We start from the raw sequence: 26,376 nt of genomic DNA, 5'->3' as shown, positions 1-26,376 counted from the left end.
ATAAGGTGAAAGGACGCCCTTGGGCGTGGGGACTAGGCGGGGGCGGGGTCTCTTTGGGAGGTGGAGTCTAGACGGATTGGGACTTGCAGAGGCCGCCCTTGGCTCGTGGAAGGGGCGGAACCGGGATCTCACCCACTCCTAGAGGAGCCGGAAGTGCCTAGTGAGTGCGGGGCCGAAGACACCTGCTGATCTGTGCACTCAGGTAGAAGCGGCAGCTCCGGGGCCCGGAGTCCAGTGGGCAGCTCCTCAGGTAGGGCCCAACTAGAGCCAGAGATGAGGTATCCCTCCCCTGCCCCACCCTGCCCCGCCCATCTGTCCGGCCATCTGACCCTCATTCCTTCCTGTTCCTGGGCCTGAGGGGCCGGCTTCACTTCATCCCTCTCCCCGATCCAGGGGCTGCGGGCCCCCCCGGACATCCAGAATGTGGGATCGGGAGAGAGTGAGATGTAAAAACCTCTCAGGGGAAAAGTTTCACCCCAACTTCACTCCAGACTAACTGTGTCACCTTGGGGAAGACACCCACCCTCTCTGGTACCGAGTGTCCTCAGTTGCAAAACAGGGTCTGACCCTTGCCCACCTGCCCTGAGACTGGGCAGGTCAGATGAAGTAGTTGCGAAGGCTACAGGGGATCCTGGGTGGAGCTGCCTCCCTTCCAGGGCGATAGCAGTGCTGATTCTCCTGCTGCGTCTGGTCCTACACGGAGAGCCACATCCCCACCCCTCCCTGAATCTGGGAGCCCAGAAAGGCTGAGGGCTGACAACCAGGGCAGCTTGTTCTGGCTTTCCTGTGGTGGGATTGTGTGCAGGCCTGGGAGGCATGTGGATGTTCCCAGAGTAGGCTCTGAGGCCAGGGCACCTCTTGAGGCCCTCCTGGAGCAAAGAGCGGGGCCACCATCATGCAGGGCCTTGAATGCCAAGTTAAGAAGTCTAAACTCTCAACTCAGGGCAGGGGCCGTGCATTGGAGTCTGACCTGTTGTGCCCTCAGGACCAGCCCGGGTGAGTGGGGCTGTCACGATTCCAGACACAGTGCTGCTGCTATAGGTGGCGCGGGTGGGCGTTTACTGCATGCTGCTGCTTTACACGGGTTACGCCATGAATCCCTCATGCACCCCCATGTTACCCCATTCCAGAGGCCGAAAATGAGGCTCAGAGAGGTGAAGTGATTTGCACAGGGTCACAACTAGTGTCAGGGAGGGGATTAGAATCCAGACAGTCTCATGCCTTAACCACAGTGCCTGCTATCACCCAGGATCTGGGCATTGGTCATAAAGCCTTGACCTAGGCACCTGGAGGAGGAAGGAGGGGCCAGATGAGCAGGAAATTGGGGAATAGGACTCAGAGGGCTTGGGAGGGAGGGGTACCCATGAGTCCTGAGAGGAATTCAGCTGACCAGGTTCCCCAGGGGAAGATGAAGTGTTTGATTTTAGCCATGTTAGTTTGGGGGTGAAGGGTGGTATAGGGGAGCCAAGAGGAGCTCACCTCCATCGGGAGCAGACCAAGGAGGCAGAGCTGGTCCTGGGGGCAGGAGATGCCTTCAGGGATGGGTGCAGGTAGCAGAGAGGAGCCCGGGGCTTGGCTCACAGGAGTCCCCCTCCCTCTCCACAATGCTAAGCAGGCAGAGATGGGGGCATCCACTCGTGGGGCGGCAGGAACAAGGAGAGGAATGACTTCTAGGCTCCCATGACATTAGAGCTGAGAAGGTCTAATAAATCCAGGTCTCGTTTCATAGAAGGGCAAACTGAGGCCAGCAAGTTACTTGCCCTAGAGTACTCCATGAGTGGATCAGAGTAGGACCCAGGTGCCCCCAGGTGCCCCCTTTGCCACTCAGCTCTTTCTGCTATTTCAGTGGCTCTCAACTGCGGGCAATTTTGTCCAGCAGGGGACATTTGACAAAGTTTAGAGACAATCTGGTTGTCACAGCTGGAGGTAGGGTGCTACCTGGCATCTAGTGGGTAGACTAGGAATGCTGCTAAACATCTTACAACACTCCCGCCAACCCTGCAACAAAGAATGATCCAGGGCTTCCCTGGTGGCGCAGTGGTCGAGAGTCCGCCCGCCGATGCAGGGGACACCAGTTCGTGCCCCGGTCCGGGAGGATCCCACATGCCGCGGAGCGGCTGGGCCCGTGAGCCATGGCTGCTGAGCCTGCGTGTCCAGAGCCTGTGCTCCACAACGGGAGAGGCCACAGCAGTGAGAGGCCCGCGTACCGCACACACAAAAAAGAATGATCCAGCCCCAAGCAGCAGGGGTGGCGAAGTTGAGAAGCTCAGTAGTAGGTGCAGCCGAGCCTGTCTCCTCTGCCCACTCCCCATCCACCCACCCACTGCCTGCTCTTTGGCTCTCCGCAGAGCAGATAGCTCAGACTTGGGCTGCCAGCTGGGCAGAACTTTGCCCCCACTCCCGGTGTGCCCCTCCCATGCATGCTTCTTTATATTCTTGGAAGCTTCTGGAGTCTTCTCTGCTTTTCCTGGGCACAGTGGTCTAGAGCCCTGCCTACCACATGTCTCTTCTTGTCAGTCGGTCTGTCTCCCCAGACCCATATTCAGACTTTGGTGTTAGGGACAGAGAAACCAAAGTGGGAGTTTTCACCTATCACATAGCAGGTGCCTTGCAGATAAAAGATGTATTCAATTTGAGCGACGTTTTTGGGGTCCAAGGCGTTTCATTTTTTATCCCAAATTTTCACTTTAGCAAATCTCACAGGACCTTATGTTTGTGAAGCTCTCCGTTTCTAACCAGCTCCCAGGTGATGCTGGGCCCTGGACCACACTTTGAGTGGCGAGGCATTACAGGGCTGTGCAGAAGTGGGCTGGGGGCTGGGCGGCCCTCTCTGCAGACAATGGTGGTGTGGTTTGGGGACCATGGAGGGGAAGGAACCATGGTATGGAATCAGGAAACCAGGATATGAGTCATCACTCCCTCCCTCCATCTACGGCCTATTAGCTTCATAAGGTTTGGATAAGTCACTTGACTTTCGGACGCGCAGGCTCAGCGGCCATGGCTCACGGACCCAGCCGCTCCGCGGCATGTGGGATCCTCCCGGACCGGGGCACGAACCCGTGTCCCCTGCATTAGCAGGTGGACTCTCAACCACTGCGCCACCAGGGAAGCCCCCACTTGACTTTTTTGAAGGGTGATCTTGCATGGCAGGCGGAGCTCCAGGGGTTCTGATGCAAGGTCAGAGGGAAATGCCCTGTGAAGCTGGGATGGTTTGGGGTCCTGGCAGCCAGAAGGGCCTAGGCCACTGGCGAGGCCAGCAGGGAAGGGGCGACGAGCTGAAGCTGGCAGGGCGGGCACCATGCCAGGGTAGAGGTGGCTCTCATTATGTCCCTGGCTCTTCTCCGCGGCTGCTACAGCTCCTGCCTCTGGCTCACCCAGCTCTGCCTGTTGTGGGAGCGCTGGAGGGACCGGCCTGGCTGGGGGAAGAAGGAGCAGCTTTGGTGGGCCAGGGGCCAGCCCAAGGCCTGAATGTGGGTCTGAGGAGTAGGGGTCGGGGGCTGAGAACTATGTCCTAGAGACACTGGGGTCAGGTTGTGGCCATGGACGGGCTTCCCACGTATCCCAGGGAGACTGGGAAGAATTTTGGAGTTTGAGCCTTAAATTTTGTAGTTTGGGCCCAGCTATAGGGGGTGCCCTACTGCAAGCATCTGAGAACTGGGCAGAGCCTTAGGTACCTGAGGTATCCCCACCCCGGCCCCCCACAAATTAGCCACAATAGCCCAGCGAGGCCCCTTCCAACTTCTAGGACCAGGAGGCAGCAGGACAGCTGAACCCATTTCTCAGATGGAAAAACTGAGGCTCCCTCCTCCCCACTTCCTGGAAAGAGATCAGCCTTCAGGACTGTCACCTGTTACCCAGCAGGGCCCTGGGCCTGATCTATCATGAGGCTGCCCCTTATTGCCCCTCAGGGAGGGGTGCCTGTCCCCACAGTTGCGGCCATCCCAGTGGTTCACACCGAGGGCTCTGCAATCACACAGGCCTCTATGTGAACCCTGGCTCCTGACTAGTGGCCGTGGGCAAGTCACTCCACCTCTCTGAGCCTGGGCTGGCTTGTCTGTAAACAGGTATGATGAAACCTGCTCGGCCAGCCTGGCAGGTTGTTGTAAAGATGAAATGAGCTGCAGTCATTATCATTACTCATGGCATTTAGAGGCTCACAGCGCCCCAGATGGCCTTACCCGGTGCTCTGATTTGACAGATGTGGGCAGCAGCCCTTGGAGAAGGGAGGTGGCCGTCCAAGAGCCCCACGGCCGGTGGGGATTAGAGCCCACGTCTTCAGGCACACCTCCCACCCCATCACTGCTGCCCATCTGCAGAGGTGCCCCGAGGGCCACACGCTGTAAGCTTGGGGTCCCAGGGGTCAGGCTGCGGAGCCCCGTATGGAGGCCGGTGGGTCAGGCCTTGGTCCCAGCACCACCTCCCTTTACCAGCACAGCCATGAACTACGTGGGGCAGCTGGCAGAGACTGTGTTTGGGAAGGGGCTGTACCGGGGCCTGAACCCGGCCACGCTGAGCGGGGGCATCGATGTGCTGGTGGTGAGGCAGGCGGACGGCTCCTTCCGGTGCTCGCCCTTCCACGTGCGCTTCGGCAAGCTGGGCGTCCTGTGCTCGCGGGAGAAGGTGGTGAGTGATGGCGGTAGAGGGACCTCTGCAGGGCGCACTCAGGAAGCCGGGGTAGTCACTACAGTCCCAGGACACGAACCAAACCTCCCTGGGGCAGGGATGTGTCCTCTGGACAGGCTTCCCTTCTTTTGTATTTTCTTGGAAGGTTTTGGGTTGGTTTGGGGGTTTTGGTCCAGGAGGGCCCTTATTTTCCCCTGGAAGCAGCACAGCGGGGCAGCCTTCTGTACTGGGGCCATCAGACCTGGCTCCAGCTTCCTGAGACCTTACCTGTGTATTCCTGGTAAGTCACCTCACCTGAACAAATTGATACACTCTCATTACCTGGTGATTAAATAAGAGGTGATAACACTGTCCCAGGGCGAGGCATGGGGCTGATACTCAAAAATTACCTCCTCACTCTTAGGAAACCGGCACCGTCTTCATGGGGCTCAGGTGAACGTGACAGATTTTTGTTAGCACTGAGTTCTGGTTCTGGTTTGGTGGGCCCAAACCCTCTTCACACTGGGGTGACTGTGAATCTTCCAGAATCCTAATGGGAGAGCGTAACCTTGAGGGAGACAGTATAGCCAAGTGGTTAAGAGCTTGCGTTGTGGATTCAGACCTTCTGGGTTCATAGTAATTCCCAGAGAATTACTTAACCCCTCTGAGCCTCAGTTTCCTCATCTATAAAGTGGGGATAATGATGGGAGGTACTGCCAGGGGTTGCTGTGAAGATTAAATAAGATGGTCTATGTAACACACTGGACGAAGTGCCCAGGAAAGTGTCATTCTTACTGTTGTTCATGTTACCCACAAATGTTCGGGCACTCTTCTGCGGGTTGGGGACACACAGGGACAAGATTGGATCGTGTTCTTGTTCTTATGGGCTGTGGGAGAGAGAGGAACATAGAAACCAAGGCATAAACAAGAATACTGAGATGGTGAGCAGAGACCCTCAGAGTGGGGAGCAGGGGGCTCCCCGAGGTCTGGGGGGAGAGAGTTCCAGAAAGTTCAGTGCTCTGGGGCAGCAGGGAGCCTGTGTCTCCAGGACCAGTTGGGAGTCCAGAGGACTGAAGCATGGGAGTAAGATCCAACGCTGGGGAGCCCCATCCCACCACGCCCCATTACAGGTAGACATCGAGATCAATGGGGAGCCAGTGGACTTGCACATGAAGCTGGGGGACAGCGGGGAGGCCTTCTTCATCCAGGAGCTGGAGAGCGATGTGGTAAGTGCCTCTGGGCCTGCCTGGCCCTGTCTCTTCACTAGTGTTCCCTCCAGGCGGGGCCTGGGGATTTGTCACCGTCCCCACCGTGGGGAGGACCCCATCGGCGAGGGTCTGAGGCAGGGGCGTCAGGACGTGCTGGTGGACCCTGGGGAGGGATGGGGGCAGGAAGGGCTGGCGCTTTTGGGGGGAAGTTTTCTCAGAAGAGGACACTTGAGCTGGGCCCCTGAAAGGGGAAAAGGAGGCCCTCCCTGGGCAGCTTGGAGAGGAGGAGGGTGCCGAGCAATGGCCGGGACTGGAAAGCATAAGATGGCTTGTTGTAGATCTGGTGCCGGCTCGGGGCAGCTGGCACATGGAAGTGTGGGAGCGGGGGAGGACCAGAGGGGTGTTTGCAGAAGGGAGGCAGGGCCCAGCAGAAGCCAGTAGAGGTGTTTAGAGTTTTGACAAACTTAATAATTGAGCCCCTACTCTACTGTAGGCCAGAAACAGCAGTAGACCTGGATGAGGGGTGACCCCTGCCAAAAAAGAAGGTTCCCAGACTAACCTGGGAGACAGACATGTAAACAACAGATGAAAGAACTATTTGGTTATTGCAGCGAAGGGGGTTGGAACTGAGGCTGAAAAAAGTCAGGGCAAGCTTCCTGGAGGAGGTGACACCTGGCTGAGTCTTAAAAGGGGAAGTAGGTGTCTGCTGTGGTAGATGTGGGCAGGGGAGACGAGAGGCTGATGCCCAGGTTTCTGTCTGGACTGTGTGGTTGCCGTGGGCTGCCAGAGGTGTAGGCACCCCTGGGATTGGGGCCGCTTTATCTCTGTTAGGGAACGTTGAGGCCAGCAACAGTTACAAGGCCATGCTACCACTGGCTCTGTCCAGCCTCCAGGCCTGTTTTCCTGCCCCCTGCCCCCACGCTGCAGACCCCTCAGCCCTGCCCCCGATCTGCTCCACAGGAAGACATGCCTCCCCACCTGTGCACATCACCCATCCCTTGGGGGGGCCTGTCTGGGTTCCCTTCGGACTCCCACCTGGGCACAGCCAGAGAGCCTGAGGCCAGCATCGCGGGCACAGCCTCCACGGGGTGGAAGAAGAAGCGTCGCAGGAGGAAACCCAGGCGGAAGGAGGACGCGGTGGCAGCCGATTCTAGTTCGGAGGAGCTGGAGGCAGGCACTGGGAGTGAGCTATCCCTGCTGGAAAAGCCGAGGCCGGAGCCCCCGGGGTATGTAGGGGGTTGAGGGTGTAGGAATGCCACTTGGGGTTCAAGCACAGTGTCCTCTGCTGATGCTGTGTGACCCTGGGCTAGGTCCTTGACCTCTCTGGCCTTTAGTTGCTTTGCTTCATCAAGCCCCTGATGTCCAGGCTTCCATGCCCTGCCCAGGTTGCCTGTCCTATCACTGACCATTTATTTCCCTGTGGTCCCGCAGCAGTGTCCAGCCAGAAGGAGAGGCCTCACCGCAGCCGAAAGACATCTACCCCTACTCCGATGGGGAGCGGCCCCCCCAGGCCAGGTGAGAGTCCAGGTGGGCTACAGGCAGAGACTCAAAGCCAAGGTCTCAGAGGGCTCTCCATTTACATTTTTCTGATGAATAACGACATAGAACATATTTATTGTGTTTACCAGCCATTTGTGTGTCTTTTCAGTAAAGTGTTGACATTCAAGTCTTTTGCCCATTTTTTTTGTTGTGGTAGAACACACATAACATAAAATTTACCATTTGAAAGGGCATAATTCAGTGGCATTTAGTATATTCACAATGTTGTACAACCACCACCCCTTATCCAATTCCACAACTTTTTCGTCACCCTTAGTGGAAACCCTACACCCGTTGAGAAGTCACAGCCTTGCCCATTGTTTCGTTTTGGTTTTTCTACTGGATTGCCTTCTTATTGTTGATTTATAGGAGTTCCTTATACATTCTGGATCCAACACAGGCATAAATACGTGTTGCAGAAAAAATTTTCCCAGGCCAAGGAGGGCGGCAGGGGGTGGCAGGCTGGCTTGGGGGCCTCTGAGTTCTTGCTTCCTGCAGCCTCTCAACGGGTGGGCTAACATCCCCCAAGAGTGACTCGGAGCTGGAGCTGCGGACCCCCGAACCCATCCCCCTGAGAGCTGAGTCCCACATGCAGTGGGCCTGGGGGAGGCTGCCTAAGGTTAGTTCCCCTGTGTCAACCCTCCATCCTTACCTTTCAGCGGCTCCGTGGCCCCTGCGGGTCAGGACTGGAGTGACTTGAGACTTGGGCCACCTCCCTGAGGCCTTTTGGGGTGTGGGAGGCAGGCCCTGCACCGCCCCTGTCTTCCCGCATTTGTTTGCTCGAAGGTGGGCAACGCTGAGTGGCCCGCGTCCTCAGTGGTCCCTGATGGCAGCTCCAAGACAGCCTCTCCACCTCAGGGGGCGCCCAGCACCCCCTCTGCCTCTGTGGTTGGCGTGGACCCTTCGGGAATTCCAATCCTGCAAACAGGGCCTGGCACCCACCTTCTTCACCCTGACACGGAGGTGCCTGCTCTGGTGGGTCCCCCTCTCCAGCCCCCTGAGAGAGAGGAAACCAAGACTCAGAGTTCCGGGGATGTGGGCCTCCCTCCTCCCTCTGAGTCGTGGAGCTGGGCTGCTTTGGAGGCCCCCGCTTGCACAGGGCAGCCGGAGGGGATCTCCAGGAGGAAAGGTGAGTGATAGCTGGACCCCTCCCACTGCTGCCCTGGCCTCACGTTATCCCCTGGGTGGACTCTGGAATTTCAAGCATGTTTGAGCACCTCCTGTGTTCCGAGCACTGTTTCTGGCCCCGGCCCTCATGGGACTCACAGTCCAGAGGGGTAGACAGATGACAGACGCATAACAGGAGGAGCATGATGTTGGGGGGGCGGGACGCAGGACAGAATCATTGGTTGGGACGGGGGCTATTTAAATCATGTGGCCAGGGATGGCCTCTCTGCGCGGGTGATGCCTGAGCTGAGACGTGGGCCATAAAGATCCAGCCGAGTGAGGACCAGGGGAAGAGAATTCTAGGCAGAGAGAACATCAAGGCCATGAGGAGGGAGAGAGGTTTCATGTCTAGGAACTGAGGCAGCTGGTGTGTCCTGAGCAAGGCCAGGGAGAGGGTTGGGAGGGGAAGCTGGCACCTCTGCTATCCAGATGGGTAGTTACTGGCTATATGTGGCTATTTTAAATTAAATTTAAATTAATTAAAATTAAATAACACTTGCAGGACTTCCCTGGCGGTCCAGTGGTTAAGACTCCGTACCTCCACTGCAAGGGGTGCGGTGTGATCCCTTGCTGGGGAACTAAGATCCCATATGCCACACAGCATGGCGAAAAGAAAAAAAAGAATTAAATAACACTTAAAATTCTATTTTTCCATCACACCACATTTTAAGTATGCCCAGTAGCCTTCTGTGGCCAGCAGCTACCCTACTGGACAGTGCAGACATAGGACTTTTCTAGCATTGCAGAAAGTTCTACTGGACAGTGCCACCTTAAGGCGTTCAAAGGTAGGGGGACGCACACTGATCACAACACTAGTCCTCACGGGTTAGGTCTACATATGTCCCCTCCTCTGCTCTCAGGCTCCCTGAAGAGAAGCCAGCACCTGGGCCCCAGTGAAATCTACCTGGATGACTTGCCCTCCCTGGATTCTGAGAATGCAGCCCTTTACTTCCCCCAGAGGTGCCTGGGTTCTGGACGCCAGGGTGTCCTGGGATTGGGGCCTGTGGGGCCAGGAGTCGGCTATCAGGGGCCTGGGAGGGCTCCAGCCCCTCCTCCCAGCCTCCTTGTATTCATGTCACTATTGGCCCCTTTGTCCGCAGCGACTGTGGGCTGGGGGCCAGGAAGTGGAGTGAAGCCGGAAGCCAAAAGTCTCTGGGGGACTGCAACCCAGAGCCCACTCGGGACACAGCGGACACAGTAGTGCTGTCCCTCTCGGGGGGGCTGGCTGACAGCGGAGACATCTCTGTGGGTATGCTCAACTGTGGCCCCCCACCCCTCCAAGGACTGTCACTGAGCCCAGGGGACGGGAGAAGAGAGGGAAGACCCCGGGGTGGGGGGGTAGCAGAGGTGTGCACGACTCTGGGGTTTGTGGAGCCCACCCTGGGCCAGCAAGCCCTGGGCATCTCCAAGACCCCGTGAAGCAAATGCTAAGTCATGCTAGGCTGTGACTTATCCTGTGAATCCAGGATGGCAAGTGCCTGGGGTGGGACCATCAGGTGCCAGAACCCCAGGTAGCAAGGAGCCCTGCTAGGTCGAAGACCCAAGTTGCAGGAGGCCTGAGCAGCAGAGGCGGGGCAGCCGGGAGGGGCGGGGGCAACGGGTCACGTGGGATGTGCTGGCCTCACCCCTCGCTCTCTGTCTCTGTGCCCAGAGAAGTTCAACCAGCACATCGTCTCCTACCAGGACCTCGCCCAAAACCCCGGCCTCCTGGACGACCCGAACCTGGTGGTGAAGATCAACGAGAAGTGGGTATCGGGACTGGGCCGCTGGATCGCCCCGCCCTCCACGGCCCTAACACCCTATCTGTCTCTCCAGGCATTATAACTGGGCTGTAGCTGCCTCCATGATCCTCTCCCTGCAAGCTTTCCAGAAAAACTTGCCCAAGGTAATGGTTATAGCACCCCTGGGCCTCCTGGGGGACGTGGCCATAGCCTTGGGGTCGGGGGCCCTTGGCAAGGAAGTGGAGGGTGGGCAGAGATGGGCTTGGGGCTGCAGGACCCACTCTGAGAGAAGAGACCCAGGTCCTCTGAAGCCTTGCCCCAGGCCGTGTGGACGAAGCACCCCCCGCTTCCCTGGTTTCCTGACATGGCTGAATCCATTTGGATTGGATTTAGACTTGACTTCAAAGGAATTCAGGACAAACCAGAGGCGACAGGGACATGCCTTCAACAGGAGGTTTTGGGATCTGCGAGACAGTCTCGGGAGATGGAGGTCCTCTGAGACCCTCTCCAGGCTGGGCTGCAGGGGATTGCTTTATCAGCACACAGTCGTTGAGTACCTACTGTGTGCCGGGCCCAGACTGGGGACAGTCGTGCCCTCACAGGAAGACAGTTAATCAAAGACTCAGACAAATGAATATAAAATTCAACTGGGAAGGAGAGGTCTGGGGGTTTGCTGAGCAAGCGCCCACCGGGTAGAGGTCTGAAGGATGAGTAGGCAAGGGGTGGGGAACAGCATGTGCAGGTGCTCAGAGGTGGGAAGGACCAGCCTCTATAGTCCCTCCCAGAACCTCTATCCTGTGCAGGGCTGGCCTGCCTGTGCACCTGCCCCTTCTGCCCCTCTGGGAGCCACCCAGTGCCCCACCCTGGTCTGGCCCATCATTACTGGCTTGGCTTGCCCAAAGAACATCGCTCACCTGATGTTGACAGCTGGTGCCTCCCTTTGGTGAAGCTCAGCTCTATCCTCTGGCTGGTTCTGGGTTGGAGCAAGGACCCAGAGCTTGTGGGAAGAGAGAGGGTCCCCCCATGCTTGGCTTTCCTCACCTTACCCAGAGAGACCCACCACCTAGGGGAAAACTCTCCCAGCCTGTTCCCAGCCCCAGTGGACACCCTGGCTGTTTTCCTCGACTTGGGTTCTCCATTCTGTGTTTGCAGGAAGCTGATACGTCTCCTAGGTGGGCCTGGGCCCTCCCTGGATTTATCTAGCACAAATCTAATCAGAATTTTTCGCAGGGTCATGTTGTCCCCACCAGACAATGACGGTAACAAGCAGAGAGGGAGGCTGTTCGCGGGATAGATCACTGACCTTAGGAATTGCCCATGTTGGTCTTGGAGGTTGAGGGTGGTACTGACTAGAGACTGTGCCTGCCACCAGTTGGTGGCATCATGCAGGGAGACCCAGATCTTGAGAATCTCGCAAAGCGCTGCCTTTAGCTACTGGAATAGGGAGACTGAGCCACAAGGTCTGGAGGCCAGGCCAAGGCTGGGCTAGAGCTGGGGGCAGGGGGGGTCAGGGCTGGGGTGGAGTGGAGGTGGGCAGAAGTGGCCCTTGTTCTCCCGTGCGTATCTCCTTGAACCAGTGCTCAGAATCCCAAGATGGGGGTGAGTATGCTTCTTTAGCCTCCAGATGTTGGTAGCACCTTGCTGTAGGGTCAGCCCCAGACTCTGGGCCCATGGGGGCCCCAAGGGCAACGTAAGGTGGGATTTTGTGGTACAGGAAAAAATGCCATGGCCTTCATCTGCCCGCAGAGCACCGTGGACAAGCTGGAGAAGGAAAAGATGCCCCGGAAGGGAGGGCGGTGGTGGTTTTCCTGGCGATGCAGGGACTTTCCGGCCAAGGAGGTGGGTGGTCATGTCCACAGGGCGGGGCCGGCACAGGCAGGAGGCGGGGTTCACTAGATGGATATTCTCCCCACAGTGCAGAGCCCGGAGGGAGAAAACCACAGCGCGGCAGCAGCAGCTGGGGTGAGCTGGATCTCCTGCCTGGGGCTCTGCAGCTGGAGCTCAGCCTGGGAAAGATCACTGTGGGAGCGGCAGTGGAGCCAGAACCCCTCCCCTGCCGTGGCATGTCTTTGTCCCTCTGCAATCACTTCTACACCTCTTCTTTCTCCTGGGACATGTCCCCATGTCACAGATGGGAAAGCCTAGATACACCAAAGTTCTCGCAGCCGGGAAGTGGCAGGGCTGGAATGGGTACCCAGACTCCCGGCCCAGACAAAGGGCTACCATACGAAGGCGGAGAAGGGCTTCCTCTCTCCACCAGGGGCCAGCTGGCCCCAGCTGACCTTGCTTCCTTTTTTCATGTCTGAAGTGACCCAGAATGTCCAAGGCTGGGTGGGGGGTGATCAAGGACGGGCTGACTGCCTCCCACAGCAGGTGGGATTGGCCACGATGCAATTCTAGATTTTTCTGGTGCACATCCCCAAAGCAGGTACCAGCATCCTAGCTGTGGAGAGCGGCCTGGGGCCTGGGCGCCCCGGGTCTCTGCTCCAGCTCTGCAGTCACCGTTCTGGGTGTGGACTACTGGCCTGTGTCCTGATGTCTGCTGCCACCCCCAAGATGGGTGGCGCCTAAAGGGAGGGGTCCTCAGAGGGGCAGAGACCAGCAGCAGGCTCCTTGCGGCCTGGGTGAGGGCCGGGCATCTACCGCAGTGAAGGCCTTGGCTGCGGGAAGTGGCTCAAGCGCCGGGCGGCCCGCAGGGAGAAGACGGAAGCCCCGAGCAGTGAGGACGATGCCCCCGACAGCCCCATCCTTCTGGAGGCCCCCTCCCCACCCCTCTCGCCTCCAGCCCACACTCCTACCTACAAGAAGTCCCTCCGCCTCTCCTCCAATCAGATTGTAAGTGTGTGCAGGTGTGGGAGTGGCGGGCCTGAGACAACGGTGTTCCCGAGGCCCTCAGGGCCCAGCTGAGGAACGGCTGGTGTTCCGCAAAGCCCCGAATCCATCCCTGTGGCAGCCGCCTGCCGGCCTCTGCTTGAGTCATCCGGGGACAGCTTTCTGTGCCGCTTCTTCACGTGCCAGCCCATTCTCTGTTGGACGTTCTCGCTAGAAAAGCCCCCTCTTATGGCATCTTAATATACCTACCTGCGGTGGGCTGGCTGGCTCTGGGCCTGCCTTTGCGAGCTACAGGAACCAAACGGCCCATGACAGCCTCTCAGATTCTGGCAACCCCAGGCCCCCAACTCACACCTCGGAGTAACTGTGGCTCCTGTCATGTCTTCCTCCTGAGTGGAACTCTGTGGTCAGAGAGGTGCCCAGGAGAGTCTGGCGCACCTGGTACAGAGTGGCTGCCCTGTGTGGTTCCCTGGGGCTCACACCCAACTCGGGGTCAGCCAGGTCACAGGCTGTGGCTAAGAACTGCCCTGATCCTTATCTCTGGACCAAGGACAGGGCTAGGTCTCTCTTTGGCGGGGATGTCCCAGGTACCCTAGCCCCAGGCAGGAGGCTGCCTGTGAAGATCCCCACAGGGGCCCCTCTGTGGAGTGGGGTGTCCCTCTGCCCAGAGCAGTGCTGGCCCCAAGGCTGACCTGAGAAACCTGGACGGGGTCATGGGCCAGGCTTGGTCCGTGAGCGTCATCTCAAAGCTCCTGTGCCTGGAGCTCTGCAGGCCCCACCAGCACCTCTCACTTCCTCCTTGAGCCACCTTCTGCCTACATGGCTGTCTCTGCTGAGCTCAGGAAGGTTCTTGAGTTGGGAGGAACAGGAGAAAGAGAGGCCCATGGAGATGGAAGGCCACAGTTCTGGGGGGGTTGGCGGTGGGCGGACAGCGTCCAGCTGCAGCAGCTCACAGTTCCCCCCTTGCCTGGCCTCAGCGGCGCCTGAACCTGCAAGAAGGTGCCAACGAGGTGGTCTTCAGCGTGACCACCCAGTACCAGGGCACCTGCCGCTGTAGGGCCACCATCTACCTGTGGAAATGGGACGACAGGGTGATCATCTCAGACATTGATGGTACCATCACCAAGTGAGACCCGGTCGGCTGTGGAGGGGGAGAGGGAGGGCCTGGGGACTCGCCTCCCTCTGTGCTGGGGGAGGGGGGACAGGGAGAGAGGCCCTCCCCTCCCGATGGGCCATCCTGGGATGGGGGCGGGGCCACACCCACAGAGCAGGAGGGCCACATGGGGCTGCCTTGGCGTGACCATCACTCTGGGTCTAGGTCGGATGTCCTGGGCCACATTCTGCCCCAGCTGGGGAAAGACTGGACACATCAGGGCATCACTAGTCTCTACCACAAAATCCACCTGTGAGTGCCTGGACTGGGCTGGGGTGGGACCCCAGGGAGGGAGGAATGGCCTGGCCTCAGCCCCGGGAAGCCAGGCTTGGGGACCCACAGGGAAGGAGACCAGGACAGGTCCCTAGAGTGCTGAGACCTACTGGTCCTCAGTTCTCCCGTGAAAGACTTGTCTCTTGGGGCTGCAGTCGGGCTCTGAGTCTAGCTGCTGGCCTTCCTGCCGTAGGCAAAGCCTACAGACTTGCCCAAGTCCTCACCTATCCTGGTCCACCTGGGCCTCAGGACTCTGCACGCTTCTTCTCCCTCTCAGCCCTGGCTCAGCTCTTAAGTCCCCTCCTTGCAGAGGCTCCAGTGTTGGGCTGAGCTGGCCGAAGCCCAGAAGGCGAGATGGGGATGGCTGGTCTCTTGACGGCTCTGTGCTACCCCTTTGTCCCGCCCCCAGAAATGGGTACAAGTTCCTGTACTGCTCGGCACGGGCCATCGGCATGGCTGACCTCACCAAGGGGTACCTGCAGTGGGTGAGCGAGCGGGGCTGTGGCCTCCCTGAGGGCCCCATCCTGCTGTCTCCCAGCAGCCTCTTCTCTGCTCTGCACAGGTAACCGCCCTGCACAGGTAACCCCCCCATGGGACGTGAGCCCACAGCCCAACAGGGGGTTGCACAGGCCCACTGCCAGCCCTGCACAGCCCAGGCTGGGCCAGCATCAGACCTCGCTCAGGTGTCCACTGGGTCAGACCCTGTCACCAGCACTGTCACCTCACCCTTCCATCCTCTGGTCGCTAACCCCTTCCCTGCCCATGGCCCCGACTGCCGCAGGGAGGTGATTGAGAAGAAGCCGGAGGTGTTCAAGATTGCCTGCCTGAGTGACATCCAGCAGCTCTTTCTGCCCCAGAAACAGCCCTTCTATGCCGCCTTTGGGAACAGGCCCAATGTGAGTGTCCCCTCCACGGCGGGGGCGGGGGGCCTGAGCCACCTTCTCCACACCTCCCAGCCCACTGACCCCTCCTTGTCTCCTGTAGGATGTCACTGCCTACCGGCAGGTCGGCCTGCCTACATCCCGCATCTTCACAGTCAACCCCCGAGGAGAGCTCAGCCAGGAGTTCATGAAGAATCACAAGTCCACGTGAGGCCAAACCCTGCCACGTGCCTCCCCAGCCCAGCCTCTCCCTGGGACCCAGTGCCACGCCACCCCTCCCCCGCCAGGGACCCCTCCCCGGCCCAGGGCTCCCGGGAAGGACGCCTCCACCTGCCGTGGTGGGGCTGAAGCCCGGCAGCGGCTGAGCCTCACTCCAGCGCCTCCTGCCCGTAGGTACGAACGGCTCGGTGAGGTGGCTGAACTCTTCTTCCCACCTGTGGCCCGTGGCCCCAGCACAGACTTGGCCAGCCCCGAATACAGCAACTTCTGCTACTGGCGGGAGCCACTGGCCCCTGTGGACCTCGACACCTTGGCCTGAACGAGCCCTGGCTGCTCCCCAGGACTGTGTGTCCCAGGGCATGGGGGTTGGAAGTTGGATGCTGCAGGGCCAACCCACTGAAGGGGAGGAGGGGGCTGCGGGCTAGTTGTGGCCTCTCCTGTCCCCTGCCTTTGCCAGCTGAGCCGTGCTCCAGGCCTCAGCATGGCCCTGCCCTGTAGCCATTAAGTGACTGGGTCCTTGCAGCGTTCTCCATACCCTTGATATCTGTCCCTGTCACCCTGGGACCCTGCCTCAACTCCTGATAGGACAGAGACAAGAAGGAAGCCCCTATGAGGTTTGAGACCTGTAAGCCCAGGAAAGGGTTGGTGGCAGCCAACAATCAGGGAAGAAATTTTCCCCCGACCCACTTTGGGGAGCCTGGACCATACCCTCTGAAGCTAGACCCTACATAGCCCTGGCCCCTTCCCATAGCTCTGGAGCCAGACATCACTGCTCTCCCACGCTGGTGCCCTGATTATCTCAGCACATCCCAACCCCAGATACTCTAGGGCCCCCCCAACATCTGGGAAGGGGGGATCCCAGGGCAGTGCCAGGGCTGAGGGGGTGTGGCTCCCACTTGGCCTAGTACATACCCAGCTGCCATCCCTGCCCCTCCTCACACCCCTGCTGAGGACACAGCCCCAAACCCTGCCAGGGCAGGTGCCTGGCCTCCCCCAGCCTTTGCCAGTCATTTCACTGCCCGCACAGCTGCTGAGTGAGCTTCTGCCCAAGGAGCAGGGCTGACACCCCACTGCAGCCTTCCCGCCTACTGCCTTTGGGGAAGAAAATTCCTTTAGACAGGCTAAAAGCTTTAATCCAGGCCTGCCCTCCCCCAACGGCACCAAAGTGGGGGGCAGAACACCAAATGTCAGGAACCCAGAAGGTGGGGCTGCAGGGACCTGCAAAACACCATGGAAGGGCCCGAGCTGCTGTGGGGAAACTGAGGCTGGAAACCTCAGCAGGGATGGGCCTCTGGGGCGTACGCAGGCCAGACGAACGCTTGTGTCCTCATGTTTTCATACCTGAATTTCTCACCACCTTGTGAACATCCGGGCAGGGCTGGGGTTTTCCAAGGATGTTGGAAACTAGGCCTGGAGCCCTTTTCCTCCAGCTGTGGCCTCCTGCGCAGGGTCTGGCCTCATTCAGGCCATGATGTGCATGAGGGCCACCCTTTGGAGAGAGGCCCTAACCTGGGGTGGAGGGAGATTCTCCTCCAAGTGGGAAGGAGAGGATCACGTGGGGACCAGAGTACCCCAAAAACATCTTTGGGGAGGGGAACGAAAAGGATAAATTACAGTGGGAGGCGTCTCCAAACAGATCACTTGGACCCCATCCTTTCCTCCGGGAATCCGCGGCTGCCTAAGCCCTCACCTTGGGAGAGAATCAAAAGGAATAAAGAGAACTCTCCACTGAGTCCTTGTGTTTCCGTTCTGTCCTGAAGGACCCGCAGGGTGGTGGAAACCTCTGGTCCTTAGTTCAGGAACAGCATCCTTGAAGCTGCCAGGTGGGAGGACAGTGCCAGTGGGCACGACCTTCCTGAAGAAACCAAGCCCAGGTGGCTGAGAAGCCTCTAAGGGCTTGGAGCTGCTGTCCACAGGCGAAGGGAGATGCGGAGAGACTGCTGTCCGAGAACGGACCTGAAGGTCTGCGCAGATGCTAACTGGTGTGTCTGCAGAAGAGCGATTTGCAGACCGTGGGTGGTGCAGTCTCTTGGGGCCACCCCGGCCTTCAGGCATGACGTCCTGGCCTTGACCGCAGTCCTGAATTGCCCAGTTGGTGCCTGGGCAGTCAGGTGGAGCCGGACCCACACTGTTCCTTCAAGGCCCTCTGAAATGGCATCCGCGCTGGCCAGGGGAGGCTGGGAGGCACTGCTAGGCAAGGCTGGGCTCTGGGGGAGGGTCCCCAGGGTTGGCGGGATCTGGGGGTTGGCCTGTCCAGCCCACCTAGTCGGCCTGCCCTGCCTGGACCTGCTCGGCCAGCTGGGCCCGGCAGTCCAGCAGGTCATCCCGGAGGCGGGCAATGTCCTTTGCGTGCTGGGCCAGCGTGCGGTTCAGCTGGTCCACGTGGTCCCACAGGCCCTCCCTGGGCCCAAGGGACTCAGCCGCCAAGCTGTCCAGGCCCGCAGCCAGCAGGCCCAGCCTCCCACAGGTACCTTCCACTTGCGCCACCCTCTGGTCAAAGTGACCCACCGCAAGCTGCAGTTCCTGGGCCGTGTCCTGACAGCGGCTCAGCCTGCCAGCCACACTGGCCACGCCGGCCTTGAGTTGCTCCAGCTGCCCCCGCAGGCTCAGGACCTGCCTGTGTCCGGCCCGAAGCCACGAGCCTTGGCTGCTGACCTGCTCCTGGATGGCGTGGACCTCAGCCTCCACCTTGCGTTCCCGCTCATCCAGGGATGTGTTGGCGGCCAAGAGGGCATCAGAATACTGGCTTACAGAGTCACTGAGGCCCGTGAGCGACTTGCTCACAGAGTTCAGATTGACCTTGAGCAGGGTGATCTCGCCTTGGAGGGAGTTGCCCGCTGCTTCTGCCAGCTGCCCCTGGACCTCAGCCACGGTGCCATTGAGCTTCTGGAGCAGGGCCGCATGGCTGGCCACCTGGCGTAGGAGGGCCTCGCTCCGGCTCTGCCAGGCCTTCACTTCGGCCACGAGATTGTCCAGGATGGCTAGGGTGGTCCTAGGGGTACACGAGGCCTCCAGTGAAACCAGCCGTTGTTCCAGCACCGCCAGCTCCGTCTGCACGAGCGGGCGAGCCGATCTGCCTGCAGGAGCGCTATCGTGGCTCGGCTCCCCAGCCAGCGTCAGCAGGCGTTCCTCCAGCCTCTGCACGCGCTCTTCCAGCATGGTGTGGAAGCCACGCACACCCCAGCCCCCCTCCTGCATCCCCAGACAGCAGCCCCTGGCTCCACCCTCTGTGCTGTTGACGGTCTCCAAGCCCTCCAGCAGCCCATCCACGCCCCCCTCGAGCATGGCAGCAGAGAGCCGTGTGAGGTCATTCCCGTCGGGGGGGCTGTGGCCCCTTTGGGCCTCGGTCACTGCCTGCAGCTTCCTCTCGAGGCTGTCTACGCGGGTACTGATCAAGGCCAGCTGGCCACAGCAGCTGCCCCTGCCAGCCACGCCCAAGCCCTGCAGCCGGGTACCCAGCTGTGAGAGCTCCCGGCGCAGGGCCAGCTCCCGGCCATCCAGGCTCTGGTGCAGCCTCCGGCTGGCCGCCTGGCCCTCCTCGAACTGCTGCCGCACCTCCTGCACCTGTAGGTCGCACGCATTCTGGACACCCTGCAGCTTCTGCTCGAAGCCATCCAGCAGGTTCCCCCAGAGTCGGTGCAGCCGTCGGTCCACATACTCGTCCAGCAGCGCCAGGGAGGTGAGCGGAGATGGGGGGCTCTCCCGCAGCCGCTGCAGGTGAGCCTCATGGCCGAGGGCCAGTCCATGCACCTCGTCCAGCAGTTGCACCTTGGTCCGGAGTGTGTTGCTCACCTCTGTCACCTTGCTCAGGATCTCATCCAGAGGAGGAGTGAGTGGTCCTCCAGCTCTGTCTCTGGGGTTCACAAACCCCTCGGGGATGACCCCAAAGCCCACAGGGGCAGCAGGAGCGTTGGAGCCACCAGTCACCCTGTTGGGGTCTTCGTGGCTGGCCACCAGGCCACTGAGGGTACCATATGCTTGTGCCAGGCGCTGGACATCACCCTCCAGGCGTTCCAGCCGTTCACCAAACAGCCCTGGGCCTTTCCTTCCTGGGAAAGAGGAGGAGAGAACCCCAGGGTCATCACTGGCCTGGCTCTCTCAGCTCGTCCTGTTGCCGGGCCACCCGAGAGGTTTTCTGGTCTGAGCCAGCCTTGCTGGGTATGGTTCCCCCAGCTGTGGGAGGGGGCTCTAGGGGCTCACCCCCACGTCCAACACGAGACGCACCCTCCCCAGCCCTGATCGGGCTCAGCCAGCTTGTGTCAGTCCCCAGAAACCGATCACCTTGGCGAGGGTCTCCATGGGCAGACTCACCGTGGGGGCTGGAGGCTGCTCTGCTAGAAGGAAGGGGCCTGGGGCCTGGGCCCACCTGCCCTGAGGGAACCTGGGGCTCAGGCTCCGGCTGAGGTGGGGCAGCCGCGTGGTCCGTGAGATGCTCGGGGCAGCCTTCTCCAGCGAGGCCGGGGCAGCAACGCCAGGCGAGGTCGGTCACTGTCTTGTAGCCCACCTTGTATTTGGGTCTGAGCACTGTGCGGTACCTGGGCCAGGGGCGGGCAGAGGGCAGGGCTCTGTACCTGTGGGCTGAGGCTCCTGCCTCCTGGCGAGTGACCTTGCCCCCTGGCTGGGGTCCAGGGCCACTCCAGACACTGGCAGAAGGTCTAGATGTCTCCCAGCTTCACTACACCATCAGCATTTTTCCTTCTTCTGTGCTTAAGGTGACAGGCGGTAGGGTGGAAGCAGGCCTTGCAGAGGCTCAGAGATGCGTTAGGGGAGGGGGCAGGTAGAAGCCCTACCCCATCTTGTTTGCTTGGGGAAAGGCTAGTGGGAATTTAGCCTCAAGACTCCCAAGACCACTTGGACACCCTGTGGCTCATACTGCCATCAGAAATTCCACTCTGGCTTTGGGGGTACCTTGAAAACTTTTGACAAAACCCCAGCCCCTCCCTCTGGGTGGATGAGGGGTACAGCACTGGAGCTGGGGCAGGCAGCCCTTCACACTGCCTGGGGGCCACTCCCTACCTGGGGGCCACTTAGTTCTTTCCCCTCCTTCCTGGCCTACTCTGGGAATTCAGCTCTGGTCCTGGAAGCTGGCGGAATGGCACCTCTGATTATGAGCACAGCGGGGAAGGCCCAGGGGTGCAGGGCAGAGCTCACCACGTGTACTCTCTCCCCTGTTCAGCCGTGTACCTGTTTACCCACTGACACATGGGAATAAACAGGTCTGTTTTCTGACACATGTTTGAACGTCTCCAAGTACATCACACCTGCATGCAACACGTCCTCACAGCCCACCTGTCTGGCTGAAGCCCCAGAAGTCTGGCTTCCCTCCTCTCACCCTTGGCCTGCCTTCTCCACGGTCACCACAACCCTCCCTGGGTCTAGCCAGGGATCAACCATTGCTGCTGTTGATCCTCTGCTCTCCCCTGTCCCCAGCCACCCCCCTGTGCCTCTGCTGCTTCTTCCTTGCCTTGCACTGCTTCTCCCCTGGGAGCCCTCCCCTGGGTCCCCTTGGGGGCTCCAACCAAGCCTGACCTGGCCCCCCGCCGGCCCCCTCCAAATGGCCTGTGTTGGGGCAGGGGTAGGCTCTTTGGAGTCCAAGGAGTTACAACCCTTGTGGGGCTGGCTGCTACCCTCAGCTGAAGGCAGGCCTGGGGCTTATGCCCAGGGATCCTGAGTCGGTGGGATGGGGGTGCACTCACGTGACTGTCCCGGGGCAGTTGGGCCCCCATCCACACTGCCGGTACTCAGCCTTTATGTAGTTATCCGCTCCCTCCTGTAGGACACAGGTCACATTCCTGTGTACAATGTAGGCACAGAGGGCCCTGCAGGGGGAAATGGCATCCTTGGAATATCTGGCCTGTGCCAGGCCCACTGAGGCTTCTACTCCTCCCCTCCCCCAGCTGTGGGCCTAGGAAGGAGACCAGACTCCCATCTCTCCTCTGCCCCTTCTTCTTGTTCCTGGGATCCAGGGCCCTTGGCCTGGGGTCCTGCCCCACTGCTGGTCTCTCCAATCCCAGCCTCGCCAGTGGGCTGGTCACTGGGCTAAGTAAGTGCTGTACTGAACCAGGAGCCCAGTGCAGCTGCCTCCCTGCCTGGGGAAGAGGCCCACCCTGGATCCCCCTCAAGAGCCTTGCCACACTCCCCACCCTCCTCCAACTCCTTCACTGGCTCTCAACTCCTCATCTCGGCATTGAAGCTTCTGAGATCCCAACATACTGCCTTTGAGACCACACTTCTCATCTTTCCTCCCGACTGACTCCCACCCTGTAGTTTTCCCACTCCTGCCTTTGCTTCTGGTTCCTCCCTCTCAGATCACTTTTTGTACCACCTCCTCCAGGAAGCCTGCTCTGATGTGCCCAGGCCTACTGAGTGTCAGCCATGGGCTGGGTACACTCCTATAATACCTCTCAAACTCAGCTAGAGTTCACATTCAGCTAGCACCCCAGGCAGAGGCCCTAACTCACCTGAAGCTACTAAAGACCAGAAGCTGAGGCAGGGGAGGACACAAGGGCTAGGGAGGCTACTGCCTGGCATAAGCCGACCACCTGTGGGCTGCTATGGGGCTCTGGAGCCACAACACGGGCCCAGGACCCAGGAGCCCCCACCAGCTCTGCCGCCCAGCCACGTTGGGCCTCCCAAAGGGTCGCAGGGGTCCAGGCTGAGCACGGGAGGGGTCGAGCCGCCGGGTGCACGGCCTCCATCTCCCACCTGGCGGGGCAGGGGAGAGGTGAGAGGCCCTGGCACGGGATGGGGGTGGCCCCGCATGCTCCGCGTCGCGGACCGCCCGCCCTCCCTCCCTCCCTCCCTCCTCTCCCTCCACCTGGTCCACTGCGCCCGGAGTCTGCACACAGAGCAGCTGGAAAATGTTACTTCTCTGGAAAGGTTTCCGCGGGCACTGCCAGTACCCCAGCCGCCGCGCCAGGCCCCCTCGGCTTCTTTTCCTTCGCCAGCCCCGCAGGCCCCCGGACCGTGGGGCGCCCGCCCGGGCGGGGGCTCGTCCTGGGGTGCCCGGGGCCCCCGCGCGCGCCCGGGGCAGGTGGGAGCCTCGCCCGGGCCCATCCCTCCCGCTTCCCGCCCGCGGAGCGGCCCGCGCTTACTTGTGCGGCCCCGGGCGCAGCCGCGGGCGCCATCCCGTCGTGTAGAGGCTGTAGCGGGAGGCACCGGGCGGCGCGGGCCGCGCGAGGAGCGGGGTGCCCTTGGCCTGCGCCCCCGAGAGAAGCGCCGCGACGGCGCACAGCCAGACCGGCAGGCGGCGGCGACCCATCGCGGCCCCCGGGTCTCCACCTGGCCCCGCGCGGGTCCCCGCCGGGTGTGCGCCCGCCCACCCGCCGCTCGCCCGCCCGGGTCCCGCCGCCGGTCGCGGCCCCCGGAGCTCGCTGGCCCGGCCGCCTGGCGCTTCGCGGCGGCTGCGTCCCGCCGAGTGGCCGGCGCTGCTCGCGCCTGGGGCCGCCGAGGGGAGGCGGGAGGCGGGCTCTGCGCTGATTAGCATAAACTTGGGGCCGCGTCGCTCTCCTCCGCCGGCCCCCTCTCCGCCGCCGGCCCCCCGCCCCAGCTCCGAGCTGACGCCCGAGGGGCCGCCCGCGAGCGAGAGGTTAAGAAGAGAGCAGCCCCGGAGTGGCAGGGGCGCAGGCTGTCTTACCCCGGGAGGCCCCCCCAAACACACCCATCACCCATCCGCCACTGTCTCCCGCGTGCACCCGGGCGAGAAGCAGAGCCAGAACCCTGAGGCCGGCCTGGACGCGGGGCCGTCTAAGAACGCCCACCCGCTGGACACACTGCTCTTAAAAACCCATGTGCGCCCGGGAACCGCGGCCCAGGGCTCTGAAGCTGAGATGACCGTGTTTGGGGACGGGCCAGCAACACCTTCGCAGCCACTTCCTTGGAATAGGCCCCAGATCATCCCTGTTGGCTAGCTCTGCCTCCCCTCAGCGTCATTGTTCCAGGGTGCCCAGGACATCTGATAACTCTGCCTACCCCTCCCCGGACAACTTAGCCCCTCTGTGCTCGAGAACCCTCCGCAATCCGTCTGGTGGCCAGGCTGTCCTTCTGGTTTCCTGGTGGAGTGCATCTTATCTCTGTCTCTCTCAGGTCTCTGGCTGCACGGAGTCCTGAACGCCTGTCACCCCTCCAGCCCCGCCAAAGGTGCTCTGCTTCTCCTTGTGCAACTAAAGCTCTTAGCAGGCTGGACTGCAGCACTGGCCCATTTTCAGCGTCTGGTCAAAGAAAACCTTTCGGTCTTTCTCACAAGGAGTTGCTGTTAAGTCAGGCTTCCTCCATATTTCCCTTGTGAAACTGACTCTTGGAACCCAAGAGTTGACCTTTACAGCCATCCTCATTCAATGTCATCTTGTTGGCTTTCTAAGCTGCAAAAAGCCTTTCGAGTCCTGCTTCTGTCCTCCAACAGACTGCCGCTTCTTCCTGGCTTGATCTTATCCACACAGATGATCACAGCCACCTGGGTCTTTCCCCAAGTAAAGACAGGTGTGCAGAAAGCACAGAACTCTGAGGCACACCTGGAGAGGCCTCTCTCCAACCGGACTTTGAGATGTGAATTCACACCCTTTGGGGAAAGCGATGCTATCAGGGGTGCTGGACTAGGGCAGGTCTGAAGCCCACATCTGCACCCCTGCCCTCTCCCAGCCATGCTGGCTTGCGGGTCTTGGAGCAGGGGTGAGGCCGGCGCACACCTGAGCCAAGCAGGCCAATTGTTCTCTCTCCTGGGTTTTGAAATTGAAACGCAGAGGCTGAGGGCGATCCGGCTTCCAGGTGGAGACTCTATTTGTTTCCTAGGGCTGCTGTAACAAATTACTACAAATATAGTGGCTTCAAACAACAGAAATGTATTCTTCCACAATCCTAGAGGCTAGAAGTCTGAAATCAAGGTGTCAGCAGGGCCACAGGGAAGATTCCTTCCTGGTCTCTTGCAGCTTCTGGTGGTTTCTGGCATCCTTGGCACTCTTTGGCTTGTAGCTGCATCTCCCAATGTCTGTTTCTGTCTTTACGTGGCCTTCTCTCTTGTCTCTGCATGGCCTTCTTCACAAGGCCCTCGTCTCTCTGTGTCTCTGGGTCCTCTCCTCCTACGAGGTCACCTGTCATTGAATTTAGGTCCCAGTCTAATCCAGTCTGACCTCATCTTAAGTAATTACATCTTCAGAGACCCTATTTCCAAATAAGGTCCCACTCTAAGGTTCTAGGTGGACATGAATTTTGCGGGAACGCCATTCAACCCACTACAGGGTCCCTGAGGGGTTAGTGAGAGGACAGGCCAGGGCACCCTGTAGCCATAGCTCCGCGGGAGTTATGGGGAAGCTGAGGAGGAGAGCTTGCAGGAGGAGAATGGGGCAGAGTGGAGGGGCTATGTACTCAGGGAGAAGTACGGTGAGTTGCCATTTGGTGACTGGCTTCCTCTGTCTGCCTCCATAACCCACTTCACTTGAGCCAGCTCCAGTGGGTTTCTGATCCCAGCAAATGAAGCCTAAGACAGTCTTCATCCTCCACCACAAATCCACCCAGTGTGCTCCAGACTTTAACAAAGACGTCCATCTCACTGGGCAAGATACACAGTACGCATAACATGATCTTGATCTTGTAGCCACTGAATTTCTACTTCTCAGAAAGTGAGAGACATCTGAGTGGAAGATGAGCAGAGCCTGGCTCTTCCCCCTAGGCTGGGTTCTGACTGCCTGGCAGCACTGCCCATCCGGCTCTGGAAAAAACTCCCCACCTCCCTGCCCCAGAGCTCTGATCCTTTTCCAAGGGGTCCCACCCCTTCCTCTCACTCCCTTCCTCAACCCAGATGTGGGACCCACAACTCAGAGGGAGGAGGCTGGGCCTTGTCTGAACTTGGAAAAGCCCACATAACAAAGGGCCGAAAGGACAGATGGACCCCCGCTTCCCCCTTCCCCAGGTGGTTGACATCAAACACCACGCTCCCTCTCTAATTGGAACAGTTTCGGGAGCCAGCACTGGGGCCACATCCTGGTAGGGGAGGAGGACATGGGTGGAGGAGATGCTTGGGGTCTTGGCTGTATCCAGCCAGCGGCTGAGGTTCCCCCCCTCCCCCCACAGATGATGAGGCTACTTTGCATCTGCCAGACAGGAAACCTAGGGAGGCCAGAGGCAAGGGAGGAAGACAGATGGTCGTGTCCTCCCCCCCCTCGGGCTGGAGTTTCCGCACCTGGATGGAGGTGGGCTGAGGGACCACACACAGGATCGGGCTTTCTGTTCCCAGGGACGTGCACAGCCATATCCAGACACATCCTGTCTACCCCAGTCCACTTCCAGACACGTGCAGAAGCAGATTTTCCCAACTTTCATTAGCCACTGGTGACAGATGTGCCACCTCTCTCTTCAGGAAAAAAATGGAGGATGCCATCAGGATGACAAGATAAACCTGGACAGGAATGAGTGTAGTCTTGCAGTTAGGGTTCAGGGGGGCAAGCGCAAGTGGGCACCTCTTCCAGACTCTGGAGCTTCCTTCCTTCTTCCACAGCCTCCCTGGGGCAGAAGGAAGAACTGTGTCCTAAGGGCAGAGAAGACGAGGGACTGGATCCCAGGAAGCTGCAGTGAGACAGATGGTGAGTTCACACATAGCTCCTGTGGAGCCTGGCATCCCATTGCCTGCCTCCACGCACTTCTCAGAATCTGAGGCGGTTCCTCTCCCCTCTTCGGGCTCCATCCACCTGCCTCAGGATGTGCTCTCCTTTTTCACTGAGGCCCCACCACATAAGATCATTGAGAGCCTCACAAAATTTTCTGGAATGTAGCTCCCCTGAAAGAGACAG

The 26,376-nt window shown here is 59.8% G+C and overlaps 2 protein-coding genes across 14 annotated transcripts; one reads left to right on the top strand and one right to left on the bottom strand.

Moving 5' to 3' along the window:
* Positions 1 to 92: 92 nt before the first annotated feature.
* Positions 93 to 17,327, top strand: LPIN3 (lipin 3). Of its 13 annotated transcripts, XM_033433736.2 has the most exons (21): positions 146 to 250; positions 944 to 996; positions 4,431 to 4,623; positions 5,733 to 5,828; positions 6,771 to 7,036; positions 7,242 to 7,325; positions 7,848 to 7,968; positions 8,136 to 8,478; positions 9,377 to 9,476; positions 9,617 to 9,765; positions 10,168 to 10,261; positions 10,332 to 10,401; positions 11,984 to 12,076; positions 12,153 to 12,199; positions 12,934 to 13,072; positions 14,047 to 14,195; positions 14,388 to 14,474; positions 14,905 to 15,057; positions 15,277 to 15,391; positions 15,480 to 15,583; positions 15,770 to 17,327. In XM_033433736.2, the coding sequence occupies exons 3-21, from the start codon at positions 4,438 to 4,440 to the stop codon at positions 15,912 to 15,914; spliced, it is 2,541 nt and encodes an 846-aa protein (XP_033289627.1). In that variant the 5' UTR covers positions 146 to 250; positions 944 to 996; positions 4,431 to 4,437; the 3' UTR covers positions 15,915 to 17,327. The 13 variants fall into 13 exon arrangements, with proteins under 13 accessions (XP_049555518.1, XP_033289626.1, XP_033289631.1 ...); XM_049699561.1 differs by lacking the exon at positions 944 to 996 and having other exon boundaries at positions 93 to 202; XM_033433735.2 differs by lacking the exon at positions 944 to 996 and having other exon boundaries at positions 95 to 250.
* On the bottom strand, positions 17,242 to 26,091 carry EMILIN3 (elastin microfibril interfacer 3). The gene is made up of 4 exons (XM_004272855.3): positions 22,690 to 26,091; positions 21,292 to 21,414; positions 19,907 to 20,130; positions 17,242 to 19,644 (listed from the first exon to the last, which is right to left on the bottom strand). The coding sequence occupies exons 1-4, from the start codon at positions 23,079 to 23,081 to the stop codon at positions 17,858 to 17,860; spliced, it is 2,526 nt and encodes an 841-aa protein (XP_004272903.2). The 5' UTR covers positions 23,082 to 26,091; the 3' UTR covers positions 17,242 to 17,857.
* Between the last annotated feature and the right edge of the window lie 285 nt (positions 26,092 to 26,376).

Source organism: Orcinus orca, chromosome 16 (genome assembly GCF_937001465.1).
Source record: "Orcinus orca chromosome 16, mOrcOrc1.1, whole genome shotgun sequence".
Taxonomy (NCBI): domain Eukaryota; kingdom Metazoa; phylum Chordata; class Mammalia; order Artiodactyla; family Delphinidae; genus Orcinus; species Orcinus orca.
This window is presented reverse-complemented; position numbering and strand designations above follow the sequence as displayed.

Excerpts from the sequence above, each read along its gene's own strand:
- LPIN3 (XM_033433731.1), top strand. The coding sequence starts at position 4,114 with ATGAGCTGCAGTCATTATCATTACTCATGGCATTTAGAGGCTCACAGC. Across the intron at positions 15,058-15,276 it reads CTCTTCTCTGCTCTGCACAG|GGAGGTGATTGAGAAGAAGC; the intron begins GTAACCGCCCTG and ends CGACTGCCGCAG. Across the intron at positions 15,392-15,479 it reads CCTTTGGGAACAGGCCCAAT|GATGTCACTGCCTACCGGCA; the intron begins GTGAGTGTCCCC and ends TGTCTCCTGTAG.
- EMILIN3 (XM_004272855.3), bottom strand. The coding sequence starts at position 23,081 with ATGCTAATCAGCGCAGAGCCCGCCTCCCGCCTCCCCTCGGCGGCCCCA. Across the intron at positions 21,415-22,689 it reads CTGCGCCCGGGGCCGCACAA|GGCCCTCTGTGCCTACATTG; the intron begins GTAAGCGCGGGC and ends TTCCCCCTGCAG. Across the intron at positions 20,131-21,291 it reads AACTGCCCCGGGACAGTCAC|GTACCGCACAGTGCTCAGAC; the intron begins GTGAGTGCACCC and ends CCCCTGGCCCAG.